The sequence below is a fragment of the Neomonachus schauinslandi genome, chromosome 2 (assembly GCF_002201575.2).
Source record: "Neomonachus schauinslandi chromosome 2, ASM220157v2, whole genome shotgun sequence".
Taxonomy (NCBI): domain Eukaryota; kingdom Metazoa; phylum Chordata; class Mammalia; order Carnivora; family Phocidae; genus Neomonachus; species Neomonachus schauinslandi.
Window position 1 is genome coordinate 44,835,013 of NC_058404.1, and position 20,231 is coordinate 44,855,243.

Here is a 20,231-nt window from a genome sequence, read left to right on the forward strand (position 1 = left end):
TCAGTAGTGCTGAGTACATTCACATTGTACAGCCACTCTCCAAAACTTCTTCATCTTCTCAGAGTAAAACTGTCCTCATTAAACAATCACTCCCCCTTCCCCCCCCACCCCCTGCAGCCCCTGGCAACCCCCATTCCGCTTTCTGTCCCTGAATTTGGCTACTCTAGGTGCCTCATGGAAGTGAAATCATACAGTATTTGTCTTTTTGTGATGGGTTTATCACATCATGTTCATCCTCATCCATGTTGTAGCTTGTGTCAGAACCTCCTTCCTTTGTAAGGCTGCATAATAATATTGTATGATAGACCACATTCTGTTTGTCCATTCACCCACGGATGGACACTTGGGTTACTTCCACCTCTTGGCTAGTGTGAATAATGCTGCTGTGAGCATGGGTGTGCAAATATCTCTTTGGGATCCTGCTTTCAATTTTTTTTCGTTATAAATCAGAAGTGGGATTGCTGGATCATATGATAATTCTGTTTTTAAATATTTTTTGGTAACCACTGTTTCCATAGGGGCTGTACCATTTTACATTCCCAAGGACAGTACACAAGGCTTCCAGTGTCTCCTGGATTCCCCTCCCCTCCCCTCTCGTCTTCTCTTCTTCCTCCCTCCCTCCCCCCCTTCCTTCCTTCCTTCCTTCCTTCCTTCCTTCCTTCCTTCCTTCCTTCCTTCCTTTTTAAATACAGGTGTTTTAAAGCTGCAAGTAGGCCTGATGTATAGTACATTCCCAAGGACAGTACACAAGGCTTCCAATATCTCCTGGATTCCCCTCCCCTCCCCTCCCTTCCCCTCCACTCCTCTCCTCTCCTCTCTTCTCTTCTCTTCTCTTCTCTTCTCTTCTCTTCTCTTCTCTTCTTTTCTCTCTCCCTTCCTTCCTTCCTTCCTTCCTTCCTTCTTTCCTTCCTTCCTTCCTTCCTTCCTTCCTTCCTTCCTTCCTTCCTTCCTTTTAAATACAGGTGTTTTAAAGTTGCAAGTAGGCCTGATGTATAGTAATGTAGATATATAGATTTATCTCCCCCAAATAAGACACAACCCACACACATTTGTTTTTCAAAGGATTCTTTACTAGTTTTATAGGTTTAGACTGTATGAGGCCAAAAAGGACCTCCTTAGAGACATCAGTATTAACTCCATTGATCCATTTGACAGATACTTGCAATTGTAATAGATCGTGAACAAAACAGAAGAAATCTCCCATCTTTTCTGGTGTTTACCTGCTGGTAGAAACCCATGTTGATGCCCAGCTAGGCTACATTGCTTCGAGGTCCTTAGAGATTTGAGGGCAGAGCTGGCTTGGAGTCTGGGTCTTCTCACTCTTGAAACAGGACTCTGTCCATTTGATCATACTCACATTTAAGTGCACATTTTGGGGAGATTGCTCTGTTTGGGAAAGTGAGACACGCTTGGTGGAAACATCCGTGCCCTGCAGTGCCATGTGGCTCAATCCCCCAGAATCCAAGGGACCTGCGAGCCTGCCCATGCCCATGGCGAGGGCCCAGGTCCTGCAGGGTGACCATGGAGCCCAAGCCAGGAGCAGAACCCACAGAGGACTCCCCGTGCCCCATGCTGTAGCCCTTCTTGGCCCCATCTGGCTATTTCTCTACAGTTCAGAGAGGAGCCAGCCCTTGAGCATGGGGAGGGCCCTCTCCATGGTGGTGACCTCAAGGGAATGGGCTGCAGTCAGCAGTGTCAGGGAACCTTGGGACTTCAGCAACGGTTAAAGGTTTCCAGAACCACCCTTGGCGCTGAGCAGCCAGGCCCGGCGAGCCAGCTTCCTGAGGCACTGTCATCTTGGACCCTCTGTGCCCGCGTAAACTGACACTGGTGATTTTCCCTCTACCTTTCAGGCTACCCAAGTTCCCTTTGTTACATAATCAGGATTAATGTAGGCAACCAGGTCCATCTGTTTAGAAATTGAGAGCCAAAAAAGGTGAATGCGGGAGTGGGGCCGGTGGAAGGGACAGAGGCCCCTGTGGGTGCTGTGGGCAAGTGCCCTGGCTTTTCTGGGCCTCAGTTTCTCTTCTGTTAATAGGCAGCAGAACTACAAGCTGCTTGGCCTGTGGTGAGGGTGACTCAGGTAATCTAGTCTCAGAGTGTGGTAATGGTGGGGGGCGGGGTGTTGCCCCCAACCAGGGCTGATCTCCTCCGAGGGAATGAGGGTTTTCTGAAGGAATTACAGTAAAAGTTACATCTTCCTAGGAATTTGCAGTTTATCCAACAAACAAACAAAAACCCCACACATGCCAGACCCCAGGCAAAGGGCTTGTCGTTCATTATTTCCTTTAATCCTCACAGAGACGTTAGGAAGTAGGTGCTGTTATGATCCCCCGTTCACAGATAAGGGAGCAGGCTCAGAGAGATTGAGTAACTTGCCAAAGGTGCAAAGGTGTGAGGAGGAAGCTGAAGAGTGGGGGGGGTTTAGACTCAGGCGGAGCCCTCGAGCCTACGGTGCTAGCCGTTGTGGGTCTGGAATCCAGTGGAAACGAGAGGGCCACCTCGCTTTGTCCAGCCTCTTTCTGATCAGAGGGGAGGGTTGGGTTTCACTCCTCTCGCTACCTTGTGAGGTTATAGGAACTGGGGCATGGAGTCCTCAACACCAGGGCTCCCTGGCTGGCCGCTTCCTTCTGGGACTCTGGGGTCTATTGTGTGTGTGGTTTATGGCCTGTCCTACTCTGTAGTCTGATGTTCAGTTCAGACCTGTAAGGAGATCCTTTCTGCCAAACAGCCATTTGTCAGCAAGCAGGGGAGAAAGTCCCACACCTTCCCGGCAAGATTAAGCTAGTTTTGCTGGTGATTCTTAATAATATTTCAAAGCCTTTTTATTAACATAGGTGGTTCCCTAAACCACTTAGGGAACATGCTGGAGCCCTTACAAAAATAATGACAAAGATGATAAACATGTGTTGAGCACCTCCTATACTGTGCCAGGTGATCCATGTGCTGAGAAGTTTCCTTGAGGATCCATTGCAGGAAGCACGTGAGGGAGGGGTTTTCGCAGATGAGGGAACTGCCATTCAGAGAAGTTGAGTAACTTCCCTCAAGTGCATACAGCTGAAAAATAGAATAGGACTTCGATTGTGAGGTGGTTGAGGACACGAGACGTCTTTGTGTCCTTGGTCCTAATCGCAGAGTCAGGCCTAGATTAGAAGCCCACCATGTAATTTTTGATTGAATGGATACAGTTCAAACCCCAGGGACCATCTGAGCGTCAGGCCGGTAGGTGGTTGAACAAGGTGTCTTTGAGATTCCACAGTTGGGATTTTCAGCAAAAGCTTGAAGGCTGGTCAGCAGGGCAGGGTCTGAGAGCTAGAGTGCTAGCCAGTCCTGGCGCAGTGGTGATCGGCTCTTGGAGCTATGGGCTCAGGTCACATAACTGTTTCCTCATTAGAGAAGACAAAGTGGAGGTTGGGGGGTGCTCGATGGGTGGCAGAAGTCTGAAGTCAAACAAAAGCCCATCGGGAGCCCCACCGTGCCAAACCATGACGGCAGAGCCTTGAGGGCTGAAGGTGGAGGGCAGGGCCTGGACTGGTCATGTGGAGAATCAGTGCCTGGATTCTGTTCTTCTGCGCTCAGGTAATCCTGGTGCCTTGGGGTGGCGTCATGCGCTTCTAGGGTATTTCCATGTGGAATCTTGCATTAAATTTGTTCTTTGATGTGGCGTTGCGATGCCTCACTGGGTTTACCAATGTGCAAGGAAAATAAAACACTTTTGAGAATGAGGTATTTCTTCAGTTCTGCCCCTGACATCTTGTCCTTACTTGTAGGTGGGGCGTTTTATAAGCCAATGACATAGACAAGGCTGCTGAGTCAGGGGAGGCCCTGGAGAGGCCAGGATTGCGCAGTGAATTAAATTCTTTCCCGAAAGCAGCCTGAACTTTGGAATATTCAGTCTTAGCCTTTGAATACTGTGGGAGTGCCAGGCTTTCATCCATCAACATGCCCCTCCTGCCCACGAGCTGGGCGGGAGAATGGCTCAAGCCCTTTTTGAGGAGAGAGAATGGGTTCGTACTGAACGAGCCACTATTACCCCGTTCCACTTGGGACCCGTGGCCAGGCTGATGGCCAGCAATGCGAAACAGTGAAGCTCTGTGACCTCCATGTGATTGGGCTCATGACTCTCTGTAAGTACCCTGCCTGCAGCCTGGACCCTCAGAAGCTTCGTGGTCTTAACCAGTGAGGATTTGGGGGACTTTGACGTAGATGGGGCTACTCCCTCTTCAAAAAGGTCGGGCACATACAGGGTGATGTCCATATCACTTAGCATGGTAGGAGAAGCAGAGCACATCAGAGACAGGAAGGAAGTTGGAGATCACCTGTGATCCCTAACTGTCCACCCCCTAGTGAGAGGTTGGGTGGCCTGCCCATTCAGAGTATGGCTCTGGAGCCGGTCTGTGTGTACTCTGTGACCTTGGGAGCTAGTTGCTTAGCCCTTCTGTGCCTCAGTTTCCTTGTTTGTAAGATGGGGATAATTAGTTGCTAGTATGACTCTTTTGTTATTATAATTATTTTGTGAGTGGCGGCATTGGGGCTCAGAGAAGCAAGCTGTCTTGCTTAAGGCCACACAGTCCTTAATACCAGATGTGGGACTAGAATGCGGGACCCTTGCTAGAGCCAGACGAGGTGGATAGTGTGACTGGTGGTTCAGGCTTCCCCTCCAGCCTCACTTCCCATCTTCCGGTGGGGTCACCAATCCCATCCGTGCACTCCAAGCCCTGTTACCTGGAACCTTGGGAACTTTCCCACCTGTAGGGCAGCAATAACTTAATCCTTTGGTCCGACCACGACTGGATGTTCTATAGAAGTATGTCCTGGGTACATTGGGTTGGAGCCAGGCACGGATTCTTTCATCCCTGTCTCCATCTGCTGGAGAATCTTCTAGAGAAGGGGAGGAGTGACCAGGCTTAGCTCCTAGGATAAAGGGCTGTGGGACAGTGCTTTGAGCCATAGCAGGGCGGTGAGCGGCTACCCGTGGGTGTGGGGTGGTGGCACAGTGGCCTTGCTTGGGGCCACAGCTGCGGAGAGAGCAGAGCGTGGCCAGCCTGTAACGAGACCCGGCAGGGAGGGCTTCTGTTGCCTGGGCCTGAACCCTCCTCCCAGACGCTGGAGGCCCCATCCGTGTTGGTTACCGTGTGGCTCCTCATAGCTACCGTCATGTGCAGTACGTAACCATGGAAAACACTGGAATATAAAGTAAATTCCAAATGCCTGAGCAAGCTGTTCAGAGCCTCCCATAGTCCAGCCTCAACCTGCCTTTCTCTCAGCAAGCATTTATTGATTATCTAATGCTCAGCCACCCTCCTGAGCCCAGGATTACCTCTCCATCTGTACCTTACCTCTGCATTTCCCCTGAAGCATACCCTTCAGCCATACCTTCCTCTGGTTCCCAGACCCACCTGCACATTCACATTCCCCCTTGGCAGAATCGTTCACTTCCTCTCCCTGCCCGGTTGGCCTTTTTTTTTTTCAATCAAAGTAACACGCGCACAAAGTCAAAAATCAAATTGGATGGAAGGAATCGTAAAGACAGCTCCATTTCTTACCAATTATAATACTGTTCCTCCTTCGAGGGACAGCTCAAGTGGCCCCTATTCCGCCACCCTTTCTGGGTTGGATGTGATCTGGGGTCTTTCTGACTCCTCACGCTATGGCCTGTTCCCAGGAGAAGTTGTGTTTGGGGCCGTGGCTTCTCCCCTGGGAGGCCGAGACAGGGTTTTGGTTGTCTTGGTGGGGTTTGTATTTTCTACTGAATGCTTAGGCATTCTATCCTTTAGAAACAGTAGTGCCCTGAAGCACACCGCTAATGGGCCCGGAGGTTTTGGGACTCCGTCTGGAGAGGATGAGTGAGAGATGGCGCAAACGCTTCACAGGCCCACATTTTAGAGGCAGCGGGTAGCTGGGAACGTTGGAGTGTGGCTGGTCTGTTCACATGAAAATCAGGCCTCCTGTGGGACGTGAGTGGAGAGACAGAGTGGCCTTGCTGGTTTGCTCCCGCGTGTGGGAGCCCACTCCCTCCCATCCTCCCTTGAGCATCCAGGTGACGGGGAACGGAGGGGAGTCTGGCCCTTCTGCTAGGTGAGGCAGGGAAATCAGTGCCGACACGGTTTAGCTGGAAGTGTGTTCCCACCAGCTCTCATCTCTCTGTTTTGTCTTGGTGCAGCTCTTCCCACTGACGGTGCAGTGAACCGGCCCCTCTGCCTGCTCTAAAATAGGGGGGCTTTCAGAATGTATGTGCGCGGCGCTCCCCACGCACCACGCCACCACATGCTTCGTTCCCCTACCTCGTGCCCCCCTTGATTTGGGGGTGGTGGAGGGAGAGGCAAGGACTTCTTTTAAGGGGTCCTTTTTCTCTTGTTGGTTCCTAAACTTGAAGAGGATCAAATTTTCCTTTTGATTAAAAAAAGAGAGACAGAGTAACATTCTCTTTATGTCTATACTTTTGCCAACTTGGGAGATTTAAGAAGACATGATTGGGAATTTTGAACTTGAGAATAAACTTCAGTATGCCTCCGCTTGCCGTGAACAGTGTGGTTCTCCTTAAAGCATTTCCTGCGGTGCTCTGTTACTGGTTAATGTGTGTGGGGGGGCAGGTGGGGGGCTGACGCCAGGCCTTTTCCTCATGCCTCGATTTTGATGATTTCTGCAAGTGTTTTCAAAGGGCAGGGTGTGATCATCCATCTTCTGTATCATACATAGTAAGGACGAGGTTCCAGGTTGGGACGCAGATTCTGAGTTGGAACCCTGGCAGTGCTGAACTCAAGAGAGCTGTAGGCTTTACTGTGTGTGCGTGGTTCTCCTTGATGTGGTTTGGGTTTCTTCTCTGCTGTGCGTGCCTCCTAAGGATCCTGGAAGGCGAGGATAGTACTTTCTAAGCCCTTGATGAGGTCTGTAGCTTCATTCCAGAAGACAGTTCTTTCCTCACAAAGCGCAGTGCCAAAAAAGCCTCTCTCCCGGCCGCCTGCAGGGATCTGCGCGCCCATGTCTCAGCCAGCGAGGCCTGCATGGGAACAGGCTCCTCGCTTGACGCTGTCTGCGCCGGGTGGTGGTGGATGGGAGCTGGAGTGTCACTGGCAGACCCCAGTGCCGGGGACACACAGTGCCATGGATGGGCTGTGGGTGCAAGTGGGAGAGCTTCGGGCACAGGGCTGAAGGAGGCTGTGCGCCCGTGGGTGGCTGGCTGTGGGCTTGGAAAATCGGGAGGGGCCTGGGGTTGGGACCTGCGGCCTGGCTTAGGCTGTGGTTCCATTTACTGACTGTCAGTGCCAGTTGGCAGACGGGATAGAATTAAACTTATCGATTTGACTGCTAATTCTGCAAGGGACACTGGGCGGCAGACACTGATATGGTTTGGCATTTTCCTAGCACTCTGTGGATGCCTGGGAGCAAGTCTGGAACAGCAGAGACTCCTTGGTAGCTTTTTGGGGCCCAGCCCTGGTCCCTCAGTGGGTGCGTGTTGTGCCCACCTGTTACGCTGTGATGTTTGTTCACACCATGACCCGGGAGCCCCGCATACACCCATTCCTGCCCTGTCTCCCCATTGCACCTGCCTCAAAGTAGGAGCATGGCAAATGCTTTTGAGTGGATGAATGGGTAGATTTCGCCTTATCTTCTCCTGGTCCTGATAGTGCATGTATTTTTGACACAGGAAGTTTTTCATATTATTATTTGTTCTTTCTTTACTTATTTATTTTTAAAGTAAACTCTGTGTCCAGTGTGGGGCTTGAACTCATGACCCTGAGATCAGGAGTCACATACTCTACCAACTGAGCCAGCCAGACACCCCGCTTGTTCTTCGTTTTCTGGAAATAGTGAGAAAGGAGGACATGGAATCTGGGTCAGGTGGGAGGACAGTGACCCCATGATGCTGCAGGTCCTTGGGCTGGGCAGGATACGCAGGGAGGTCAGAGGTCTCCCCGCCAGGCTTGGCTTGATCCCTTAGCTTTTTTTGCTGGGCACCAGTTTCCTGACTGAAAAGGCGGTTGCCGAGCTATGTGTGCCCTCTGCCCAGGGCCCTTGCAGCTCCTGTCCTATGATCCTGCGAGCTCACCTGAGGCAGAGGACACATTTTCCACTCTCCATCCACCCTCAAGAAGAGAACAAGACGACAAGGTAGGCTCATCCTGATTTGTCTTCTTAGGGGAAAGTTTGCCCTTCACTCCATTCTGGCCTTGCTGGGAGAGTTTGTATCATTGGCGGGGAGCCCTCCTATAGAATCACCCTTCTAGAGCTGGAGGAGACTTGCTCAGTCACACAGGGAGTGGCAGAACCAGGCCTGAGACCCAGGTCTCCTGATTTCTGGGCCAGAGTGCTTGGGTAACCCGCCCAGAGGCTCATGCTGCTTCCCGGCCGTGCTGCTTCTCAGGCCTGTCTTCCGGCTCCTGCCAGCCACACTGTGCCTGGGCTGCCCCCGGGGGTTCCTCCTGACACCCCGAGCTGCTCCCTGAGCTTCCTGCGTCCAGTCCTGCGTCCAGGGCCCATGCCGGCTACAGCTGTTTTCTCAAAGTGTGTTCAGCAAGGTGGAACTGGTTATTCCGCGAGACAGGGTTTCTGTCGCCCAAGACAAACAGTAACAAGTGCCTTGTTAAACAAAATTCACCAGCGCTTTCCTGAAGGACTTCCCAGAGCCTTTAATATGCTAATGTGCATTCTGAATTTCCAAGAGTGGAGAATTAAAAGGCGGAGAATGGGAATTTATTATAAAGAAAGGGCGGGCATGCAGTGCAGCTAGGCCTGAGCAGGAACTGAAACCCAGGACAGGAAAGGCGGTTTGTGAAATTCTCTGTCTCCGTCTTTTTGGTTGGTTTTGGTTGTGCTTTTTAATCTCTGCCCTTTCTCTGCTGTCTTTTTCCTTCTGTTTACCCTCACACCTGGGCTTTTAAAAAAACATTGTGGTAAAATGTACGTAACATCGAACTTGCCATCCTAGCCATGTTTCAGCGCCCAGTTCGGTGGCATTAAGTACATTCACGGAACTGTACGTCTTACAAAAGTGAAACTCAGGGTCCGGGAAACAACCCCGTTCCCCTCCCCCAGCCGCTGGCAACCACCATTCTACTTTCTGTTTCTATGGTTTTGGCAACTCCAGGTACCTCATGTTACGTGGAATCAAACAGTATTTGTGTGCGTGTGGCTGGCTGGCTGGCTTATTTCACTCAGCATCAGGTCCTCTGGGTTCCCCCAAGCTATAGCCTGTGCCCGAATGTCATTCCTTTTTAAGGCCAAATAAGATTCCGTTGTCCGTATGGATCCCTCTTTGTTTATTCATTCATCCATCGAGGGACAGGACGCTTGGGTGGTTTCCACTCAACCCTAAATTCTTCTTTGGTCCACAGGTCACTAAAAAATGCCTGGTCCTGAGTTGTACCTTCTGCAAGTAGAGTCACTGAAAAAGAAAGAGGCTAAACTGAGGGGTCTCCACCGGTGGCTCTGGCCACTCCTCCGGCCACTACGCGGCCACCTCGCGGCCACCTCGGCTTCTCTCAGCCCCTCCCGCGACCATGCTGGTGCAGATTGGCCACCCCCCTCTCCCCTGGGGCACGCAGAGGGTCTGTGTCCTTCTCCCCTTATCTCCCACGTTCCTTGTTGTTTATTTCCCCAATGATTCTCCCTTCTGCATCCTGGTGCCTGATTGAGGGTGGGTGCTCCCTGTGGGCAGGTTGAAGAAATGAAGGTCGCACTAAAGGGGCTCTGGCCCCGAGCTTGGCCGCGGTGGGCTCAGAGGAGCCTCGACTGAGTCCTCCTCTGTGCTCAGGGGCCGCTTGCCTCTGTCCCAACCCTGTGTCATTAAATGTGGCCTCCTTTGAGCAGACCTCTGCCGCCCCCCCTCCTCGGGACAGAGAGATACCCAATTGTCCTTTTCTTGTCCACAGGGGGTGGGGCATTTTGGTTCAGTAAAATTTACTCCAGCTGCCTCACCCCTAATTTAAAAAGAGAGAGGTGAGAAATCAATCCCAAATTTCCCATGTAAGTCTGAGAGCTGGCCAATGTGAGCGGCTTTGTCAGGGAGAACCTTCCTGACACTATAGAAAGGGGGTGGGTAGGAGAAGAGGTGGTCATCGTTGCCTCCCAGCTTCAGCCAGGCCTTTCCCACGGTCAACTCACTCCGACTGCCGACAGCTCTCTGGGAGCTCGCTGCGGGGGGATTATTCCACGGCGCAACATTGAGGAACCTGCTCAAGGTCCCAGCATTGGAATTCAGACCTACAAGGTTGGACTGGCCGGCTCTAAAGCTTCCTGCCTTGGCCCCCTTCTCTGCACACCGCCTCCCCAACCACCCCCTCCTCACTTAACCCAGTGCCCCCCCCTTTCTGCCAAGGCTGGATGCAGAATGTTACTAGAAAGTGCTAAGGCCGAGAGGGCCCTTTTTTTAGGGGTTCTCCAAACTGAGTGATGATCAGAATCATCTGGGGAATTAAAAAAAAAAAAAGAGTTTAGAAACAACATGTGTTGGAGTGGTGCTCAGAGGTACATTGTTAAACATTTCCCCATGATTCTGTTAACCAGCCACGGTTCCAGTCCTCTCCTTCATTTTCCAGTTGAGGACGCTGAGGACCAGAGAAATGAGATGCCATAGCCAAGGCCACTGGCCCTGTTGGAGCTGGAGTCAGGTCCAGAATCCAGCCTCTCAGCTCCTCGTTCCAGGTCCTATGTGTCTTCTCACACTGCTTGTAAGGGGCTCCTTTGTTTCTACCCACTGAGACCCAAGGGAGGCCTTCACCACAGGCTGGTCTGGCCCAACGCCAGAAACTGGGGCCAAGTGGAGGGTAGAGAAGGCAGGAAGCTTCTCCAGTCCATCCCCAGGGGCTCTCCCCTGGGCACAGGACTGGCAGGAGCCACCCATTACCAACAGGTCCCAGGACAGGCTGCCTCAGCTCTGCATGTGGCTCAGCAGATCACCCCTGGGCTTGAGAAATGCAGCAAAATTGGGACTTCTTTTTTTTTTATCAATAGGGAAGGGGTGGTGGGAGGAACAGGTAATTCCAGGAAAGCTACTCATATTTTAGGGGGAGAATGCAATAAGAGACGTAGTACCGCATCACCCCCGTTGGTACCCTAAGTTGCATGCATTTGTTTGTTCACTCGTTCAGCAAATATTTACTGGGCCCCGCCCTGCCCCCGTGTGAGTTAGACACCGTAATAGGCGTCGTAGATATACTGTAAATAAGACAGATGTAGCCCCCCGCCCCCATGGAGCTTAGACCTCTGCAGGGCTAGATAACTAGAACCACATCCTTTATTGTCATTAACAGTAACGATGGTCATAGACATTTAATTTTCTCAACCATTCTGTCACAGGAGGAAACGAAAGCAGGGAGGGGGTAGCCATCTAGCCCAGAGTCACAGCCTAAGTGATGGGATCTGGGTTCCATCCCTCTTTGCTCTGTGCCGCCTCCTGCCTGGTGCCCCTGCTTCTCATCAGGGGCAATTATAGGGAAAAGCCGGGGCGGGGGGTCAGGGGGACTACGGAGCTTTCTTTGCTGTAAAATGTGAGCGATTTCAAGTGTTGTTGAGGATTCAGTGCCCTGGGTAGCCTCAGCAGTCCTGAGGAAGCGGATGTGCCTCTTCCAGAGTGGACACTTTGCACTCCCATACTTGGTTCACTCTGGCCAGGAGCACCCACCGAGCAGCGTCAGGTGCCCTCTAGGTTGACAAATTCCCTCCTTCTCCTTCCCTTGCTCTTGTTTGCTTATAATGTATCCTCCATTATGAAGCCACCTCGAATACTTTTGGAAACATGTTAGAATAGAAAATAGTTCAACAAAAGGCACAGGGACACTGACCCCATCCATTCCCACCTGGCATTCCCTGGAATGTGGGCCCAGATGTGGGGCAGCTGCCTCGGGCTGGGCCAGGGGGCATTTTCACCAGAAAACAAGGGGTAAAGTGGTGAGTTGTTTTGTTGTGGTTTTTTTGAGAGAGTGGGGGAGGGGCAGAGGGAGAGGGACAAGCTGGCTCCATGCCCAGCACGGAGCCCAGGCGGGGCTCGATCTCATAACCCTGAGATCATGACCTGAGCCGAAATCGAGTCAAGATGCTTAACCGACTGAGCCACGCAGGTGCCCCAAGTAGGGAGTTTTTAATAAAGCTAAATTTAATTTAAAGAAAAGCTTTAAAATCAGAGATAGTCTTTGCTTTTTTTTTTTGGCATTAAAAATGTCCTTTCATAGAAAATGGTCGTAATGGAGGGCAATGGTGATTGTTGCTCATGTTGTTACTGTTTTATGCCCTTTCATGGCAAAATGACAAGTTGCCAGTGATGTGCCCATTTTCTTTGTGGTTTTTACTAGCTGGTGACATCTGAAAATGACCATTAATTTTAAAAATTTATTTTTTTAAAACTCAAGTGTTGTTAACATGCAGTGTTATATTAGTTTCGGGAGTAGAACATAGTGATTCAAGACTTTCATACATCACCCAGTGCTTGTCACAGTAAGTGGACTCTTAATCCCCATCACCTAATTCACCCATCCCCCACCACCTCCCCTCTGGCAAACACCAGTTTGTTCTCTGTAAAGAGTCTTGTTTTGGGATGCCTGGGTGGCTCAGTCGTTGAGCGTCTGCTTTCGGCTCAGGTCATGATCCCAGGGTCCTGGGATCGAGCCTCGCATCGGGCTCCCTGATCCGCGGGAGGCCTGCTTCTCCCTCTCCCACTCCCCCTGCTGTGTTCCCTCTCTCGCTGTGTCTCTCTCTGTCAAATAAATAAATAAAATCTTAAAAAAAAAAAGTCTTGTTTGTTGTTTGTCTCTTTTTTTCTTTGTTCATTTGTTTCTTAAATTCCACATATGAGTGTTAGTTTAGATCATTGGTTTCACACTGTTCCTCTGAGCCCTGGAGTTGCTGGTTGCTGGGGAGGGGGGGCGGCGTGTGTGTGTGGGGGTGTCTGCCTCAGAGTGAGAAGAGAGCCCAGGGCCCTCCCTCCATTCTCAATTAGAGGAATTCTTCTTCCATTTTATATATTAGCTTTGGGTATGATTTTGTTTGGTGGTAAAAGGGTATCCCTGCTCACGGCTGGAGACCCTCCCCTCTAGCCTGCGTGTGTTGAGGGGAGTGGAGGAGCGCATGCTTGTTGCTTTTGCAGGACTGAGCCAGGGTGGGTCTTTCACCTGGCAGATATTATCTCCTGTACCAGTCAGGGTTCTCCAGAGAGACCAAGCCAGGAGAGAGAGAGAGGGAGAGAGAGAGAGAGTGTGTGTGTGTGTGGACCCACCATACCACACAGAGTAATCTGTTTCACTCAGGGTCTAATTTAATGATTTAAATGTTAATCTCATCTCAGAAATACCTCCATAGCAACATCTAGACTAGTGTTTGGCTATAGTTGGAGCCATCGTGGGTACCATGGTCTTGCTCCGTTGACGCCGAGATTAACTGTATACCCACTTAAGTGCTCTGGTCATCTGACAGGGATAACAGATGGGGAAAGTTGAGCTTCTGCCTCAAGGAGGCAAGGCTCCACACAGGAAGAAATTAAGAACAGGACCATTTATGTTTAACTGCTAACTTCTGAAGACAAAATGTAAAATGCATATAGAGGAGCTGTGGGATGAGGTCTGAGGACGCCTGGAAGATTCCTGGTGGGGGCTGAAGAGGAGCATTCAGAACATGGAGGTCTCAGATACGTGAGGACACAGACTTTAGGACGAGAGGGGCAACCACAGGATAAGAATACTTCCAGTTGACTAGGCCTCTGAGTTTATTAAGGGTTTGTGACCATCCTGTTTTTTTAATTGGGGGGGTCCTGAGGTCCAGAGAGGTTAAGGGATTCCTCAGGGCTCACACAGCATGTGGGTACATGTTCCTATATCATATCCTGCCCCCAACCATCCTCCCCCCCTGCTGGCCACAATGGAAGCCTTGCCAATGTGCGTATGTGAGGCGGGGAGTACTCCAGGAAGGAGGGAATCAGTGTTTTCCTCACCGGGAAATCCCGTGAAACTGAAAATGGACAGTTTGCTCTCACTGTCTCCCTGGGTCTTTTTTTCCTCTTTACTATCCTTGTTAACTTCCACCGTTTCTGTTTTCTTGCCCCCGCCCCCAGACACGAATGCAGAGTTTGAATCCAGATCCCAAAGCGCAGTACACAAGTGTCTACGGAGCCCTTAAGAAAATCATTCGGACTGAAGGCTTCTGGAGGCCCCTGCGAGGCCTCAACGTGATGATGATGGGTGCAGGGCCGGCCCACGCCATGTATTTTGCCTGCTATGAAAACATGAAAAGGACTTTAAATGCCGTTTTCCACCACCAAGGAAACAGCCACCTAGCCAACGGTATTTTGAAAGCGTTTGTCTGGAGTTAGAGAGCTTTCTCCTTCAACAGACCCTTCCCCAGGGTTCTCCTCCCTGTGACCCAGCAGCCTGACGCCTCATCTCTGCCGCGCTTGCTTACGAATAAAGAACTCTAGTCGTGTGTGCACACACACCCAAACACACGCACACACACACACACACACACACACACACGCTTTTCTGTTCCCCTCTGCTTTCTAAAGCCTGGGGGAAGTCGGTGACAGAGGTGTTTCAGTTTGCATTGTTGCGTGGGTTTTTCATTTTTTTTTTTTTAAGACATTGAAAAGCAATTAATGATCAGATCTAGAAAAAAAAAAAAAAAAAACAAACCCTGAATAGAAACAAAACTTTTCAATGCTGGATTCAAAAAAAAAAAGTTATCTGGACAGCTTCTTTGAGACTATTTAAAAACTGGTTCAACAGGTCTCTGCAACGTCAAGATCTAACTAAGCTTTAAAAGGTCAAGAAGTTTTATGGCTGACAAAGGATTTGCTGCAGCGCAGGCCACCTTTCCCACCTTAAGCCTCTGGGGATCCGGGGGTTTCGCCCCCATTCTCTTCCGTTGGTCTCGGTCGCCTCTCTCAGCGAGCAAGGGCTGGAATAGTTTTCCTTTGTTGCTTTGAGGGAGAGTGGCGGGAGGGGGCGTGGGTGGGCGGGGGGGCAGGCGGCTCCTACCCGCCCAGCGCAGTGGGCTCAGTGGGCTCAGTGGGCTCAGTGGTGGCTCCTTCCCATCTCCTTTGGGTTTTGCTTTTGTTGGTTTTTGTTTGGACATGGAATAAGGTGTCCTTATTTTAACAAAACTAATTTTTCAACACGGAAGAGGGAGAGTGACCATCGACAGCTTTTCCCCCTTCTTTTTGTGCCGAGAGAACCCAAAAGCAACCCTTCCACCAGCAAACCCTGGTAATAATAACTACCTGGCTGGTGTGCAGACATTTCTTTCTTTTTTTTTTTTAAATGGGCCCCTGGTTGCATTTATCAAGACAGTCCCCAACGGTCACACTCTGATGCTGTCCCCTGAGTCCGTGGCCTCGGGGTTGCCTCTTGCTGAAACTGCCTTGTGTAATGGTTTAGTCCCTTGGTCACTGAACCCTTGGAGGGGGTTGGACGGAACACAGTTCTGCCCAGTGCCGTTACTGCTTCGCGACGATGTATGCTGTGGCTGCATTTTGACCTTTCTGGTGGTAATCGTAAGTGTGTGTGGAGGGGGAAAGGGGGTTTATATGCATTTCTGAAGCATTATCCTGGTATTGCTCATTCCTCCCACCTTCTGGGGCTAATCTTAATTGCTGGGCAGTGTCACCTGCCTAGGGAGGAAACCCAAAGCCAAAAGCAAAATTCCAGGCCTTAAGTAGACTTCAGAAGTTCCTGGTTCTTGAAGCCAGGCCAGGTGAGAGCCTCAAGATGGGGTCTGCCATCTCCGAGACGAGTCATCGCTTTGCAAACCAACCCTGGAAATCTGCCATATGCAGAGCTTCCTGACGTCTGCTTCTCCTGCCTGTTTTCTTGAAAATGCCTGGATTTTATTAAGGATATTTCTTTTAAAACTTCTTTTCTTTTTCTCCCCTCTTAGCTGTATATATAATATCATCCCCTTTGCTTGCCCCAGCTCAAGGACAGAGTAAGTTAGTCTGTAGACAAAGGTGAGGGACAGGAGAGAATTAAAATCTGGACAGTTTTCCACTGGGAAGAGCCATGAAGTGTGGTTTCTGGGTACCATCAGCCGTCAGCAGGTCTGACCTTTCCCAGCATTGACTACACATCTGCAGGATGAAAATGTGGCCAATGGCGCCTATGTTACCGTCCTCATTTTGCTCAACAATTCAATCATCACTTTACGTTTTGAAGAGTCAGTGCTCACCTGGGAGCAGCTGGGCATAGATTTTGCTTCTTAGAAAGCTCTGTGCAGGGTTCCATCTGATTTTACGTTCCAGGAACTTCCTCAGAACTCCCAGTCTCAGAGGGTAATTTTCTGGAGTTTGTTTTGCAGGGATAGCTGGGAGTATGGCCACCCTGCTCCACGATGCGGTAATGAATCCAGCAGAAGGTAATGCTTCATGGTCCCAGGGAATGGCAGGAGGGGATGTGCGAAGGGGCAGGAAAAACAGTGGGGGGCGGCCGGGCGGTGGGGAGACCGAAGGTTGGGCAAGGGCACTTCCGGCCCCCAGTCAGAATAAGCAGAATTCTTTACCACATCAGCAAAGGCCTCAAAAAGGGGCTGAGCATTTAAATGAGCTTATGGTGTTCCTGTTCTCTTTTTTTTTTTTTTTTTTTTAAGATTTTATTTATTTATTTGAGAGAGAGAGCACATGAGGGGGGAGGGTCGGGAGGGTCAGAGGGAGAAGCAGACTCCCTGCCGAACAGGGAGCCCGATGCGGGACTCGATCCCGGGACTCCAGGATCATGACCTGAGCCGAAGGCAGTCGCTTAACCAACTGAGCCACCCAGGCGCCCCTGTTCCTGTTCTCTTGAACAGAGAGTGGGACTGTGATCCTCGGACCAGCAGCATCAGCATCTCCTGGGAGCATGTTAGGAATGCTAATTCGGAGCTAAATGGGAGCCTCTGGGGGGTAGAGACAGGGAGTCTGTTTTAACAAGCTTCCTGAGTGGTCTTTGGCACTCCCGTAAAAGCTGTGTGTACGTGTACCTGTGCACACAGGGGACACACTCACACGCACAGGCCTTTGTTAACCTTTATCAATCCCAGACAGATTTAGGGGGAAGCCGTCAAAGGCCATTCATTAGGGCTTAGGTTCAATTTGCTTTTTAAAAGAGATCTGAAATCATTATGGACCATCTCAAACGTGCGCAGATGTGGAGAGGAGAGTGTTAGGAATGCCCATGTGCGCCTCACTCTACTTGTGATTTAACCTTTGGCCATCTTGCCTTAGCCAGCCCCTCCCACGTTACCTTTTTTTTTTAAATTATTATTTTGAATTTGGGGAGCACTGGAAAACAGTTGTCAGCCGTGCAGACGTGCGTCCTTAGCCGACTCAGGTCCGCCCAGCGAGGAGCTTTGGGGCCTGGTACCGGGCATCCTCGCAGCTGGGTTATTCTCGGTGTGACATGTAGGGCTCTCTCCACCTTTCTCCCCAGCTAAAAACTGGTCCCTTGCCAGAAGCGAAAATGAGAGGTAAAACGTCAACATTTCAAGTCTTTTGTTATGAGTTTGTCTGTTCTTGTCTTTTAAGGTGAACATTTCTTTCTTGCTCTCAGCTGCCTCCCAGCCCCTCGCAGACAGGGGGCTTGTTCTGACCTTCAGGAACTTGATGGGTCAGACTGGGAGAGGTGGGCTTTGTTTTTGCGTGTTTAAGGCAGTGTATCCAGGGACCTGGTCAGTGACCAGTTAATTAGCCCATGTCAACCAGGCAAGAATTTTGTTTCTACTTTTCAAAGAGAAACAAGTGAGGTTCAGCTCCCTCTCTTCTGTTTGACGTTGATTTAAGGACTTCATTTCTCTAAAAGTAAAGCAAAGCACACTGCATGTGTTCATTTGGCAGTGCATGGGGGACTATTATGACTCAAGCCTGAGGCCCCCAGTTGCCTCATAGCCTTTGAACCAGCAGTTACTTCTGTATTTTAAGCCAGGGTCTGTATTTTAACCCCAGGTATCCCTCCCTTGGGGTTTGTCACAGAATTTGGGCTCACATAATTCCAGTGTTTCTTCCAAGAGCGCTGTGACATACAGAAGCTAAAAATGCTGTGTACAGACCACATACAGAGAATAAAAGATGGGACACACATGTAGCTGGGACGGTGGAGGGCAGAGAGATGGGGGGGCGGGATTTAGTTTTGCCGCAGGTGCGATGCTGGAGGCCTCCGGGATATGGGGGATCAGATCACTGAATCTAGTCTGAAGTGGCTGCCTGGTTCAGGGACCCCCTTGTGCGGGCTGCAGGCAGGAGAAACTGAGCACCGGGTCCTGGGGCCACATCTGTAAACGGGAGAGCCCACAGCTGGCGGCTCTGGATTCTCAGGCTGGGGCTGCGTGTGTGCTAGCTCTCTGGGACCTGTTACCAGTGTGTCTAAACTTGCTTGTTTCTCTTTATGGCTTGGCTGCCCATTTCACTCCGACCCGGGGTGGGGCCAAACCCAACCATCCACCCACCGACTGCTGGTGGCCCTGACCACAGTTGTGAAGCAGCGCATGCAGATGTACGACTCGCCGCACCGGTCAGCCCTCCGCTGCGTCTGGACGGTTTGGAGGACCGAGGGCTTGGGGGCCTTCTACCGGAGCTACACCACACAGCTGACCATGAACATTCCCTTCCAGTCCATCCACTTCATCACCTACGAGTTCCTGCAGGAGCAGGTCAACCCTCACCGGGGCTACAACCCACAGTCCCACATCATCTCGGGCGGGCTGGCCGGGGCCCTCGCCGCAGCCGCCACCACTCCACTGGATGTCTGTAAGACCCTCCTCAACACTCAGGAGAACATGGCCCTCAACCTGGCCAACATCAGCGGCCGGCTGTCGGGCATGGCCAATGCCTTCAGGATGGTGTACCAGCTCAATGGCCTACCCGGCTATTTCAAAGGCATGCAGGCCCGTGTCATCTACCAGATGCCCTCCACAGCCATTTCCTGGTCTGTCTATGAGTTCTTCAAGTACTTTCTCACCAAACACAAGCTGGAGAATCGAGCTCCGTACTAAAGGAACAGGCTGTGGGCAGTGATTCCAGAATCTTTTATTTTAAAAAGGCTTTTCCTGCCTGCTTCCATTCCCTTGTCCTCACACTGAGGTTATGTTGGCGGGGTGTTGGCAGGGTGGGCCCTCTGCTCCCTGACGCCTCAGAGAGTGGGGACAATGGGACAGCCGCTGACCGGAAGGCCGTCCACAGGGACGTCCGAGGTGATAGGTGGGGGAAGACTTTGGACGGGGAGCGAGGGATGGCTTTTGCCATCCCTCCCCTGACAGGAATGTAGCTTTTCTGCCTCCCTGTAGCCATCTCCTGCCCTACGATCGCAGCTCACAAGGGAGGGGAGAAAATGTGCAGTGACTGAAAGCATTAAAGAAAAAAAGAAAATTCTGTATATAAAAGTTCTAGTACACAGTACAAAATAGATGGATAATGTTTATCCTTTATTTTTCTATGTAGAAGTTTCTGTGTGTGTGTGTGTGTGTGTGCGTGCGTGCACGTGCACACGCCAGTGCGTGTGTGCACATAAGTGGTACAGCTGGGAATGTCAAGTTTTTTTTTTTTTCTTTTTAAAAAGATAGAGGGCTGAATTCTTCCATTGGGTTAAGTGAAAAGGCACCAAAGTGATAAATTACGAATGTGGCCTAAGATTGTGTGGAGCCCCCAGATGGAAGTTTCACTTGAATGTAAAATAATAAAGTTTATATTTTGAATTTACGTTGCAAACAAAATCAAAATAGTGATACATTACTCCTAGCTACCTTTTTTCTCCTTTTATTCAGTCAGTCACCTGCGTGTGCCTTTTCCTTTTGTCTTTACTGAAAATTCCAGGACCAAAGATCGGTCCTGGGGCATTTTCTCTTGCTGTAGGCACATACACATGCACACCTAATGGTGGCAGGATCGGTCACATTGGAGGACAGCGGCCGCCAGCAGGATTGGGATGACTAGTCTTATTCCTGCTGACACCATTCCCTTCCTCCTTGTGAGGGATGCGGATGTCTGCCTCCCTGGGCCAGCACGCAGCAGCTCTTGAAATGCCAAGGTTTTGTTACTTGTTGAGCGGGCAATTAGGATAAATTCTCCCTAGAACTTATTTCTGCTTCAGCCTTTAACTCTGGCACTTCAGATATTCTTGTGTGTTGACTAAATCTGTTTCCCTGGGCGGTTTCAGGGATTTTTAAAAAGCATAGCAAGTATGTCTATGGCATGTGTCCATCCCTCTGTCCACCATTAGTTCACCTGGCACGGAGCCTCTCACCTTGCAGTGACAGAGGCCAGGCCCTCAGGCCGAGCCCAGCCG

At 50.6% G+C, this 20,231-nt stretch overlaps 1 protein-coding gene and 1 non-coding gene across 3 annotated transcripts in view; one reads left to right on the top strand and one right to left on the bottom strand.

The window, feature by feature from the left end:
- SLC25A37 (solute carrier family 25 member 37) overlaps window positions 1–19,742 on the top strand; it is a 37,730-nt gene extending 17,988 nt beyond the window's left edge. The window contains exons 2-4 of one of the 2 annotated variants that reach the window (XM_021698844.2): window positions 14,042–14,270; window positions 16,279–16,335; window positions 18,422–19,742. In XM_021698844.2, coding sequence (XP_021554519.1) covers window positions 14,042–14,270; window positions 16,279–16,335; window positions 18,422–18,942 — 807 coding nt within the window. In that variant the 3' untranslated portion in view covers window positions 18,943–19,742. Of the gene's footprint in view, window positions 1–14,041; window positions 14,271–14,604; window positions 14,749–16,278; window positions 16,336–18,421 lie in introns of those variants that run through there. The other variant, XM_021698845.2, reaches the window with a different exon arrangement.
- On the bottom strand, window positions 7,709–7,781 carry TRNAR-CCU. The gene has a single exon. It is a non-coding gene; the product is annotated as a tRNA-Arg (tRNA).
- Window positions 19,743–20,231: the final 489 nt, after the last annotated feature.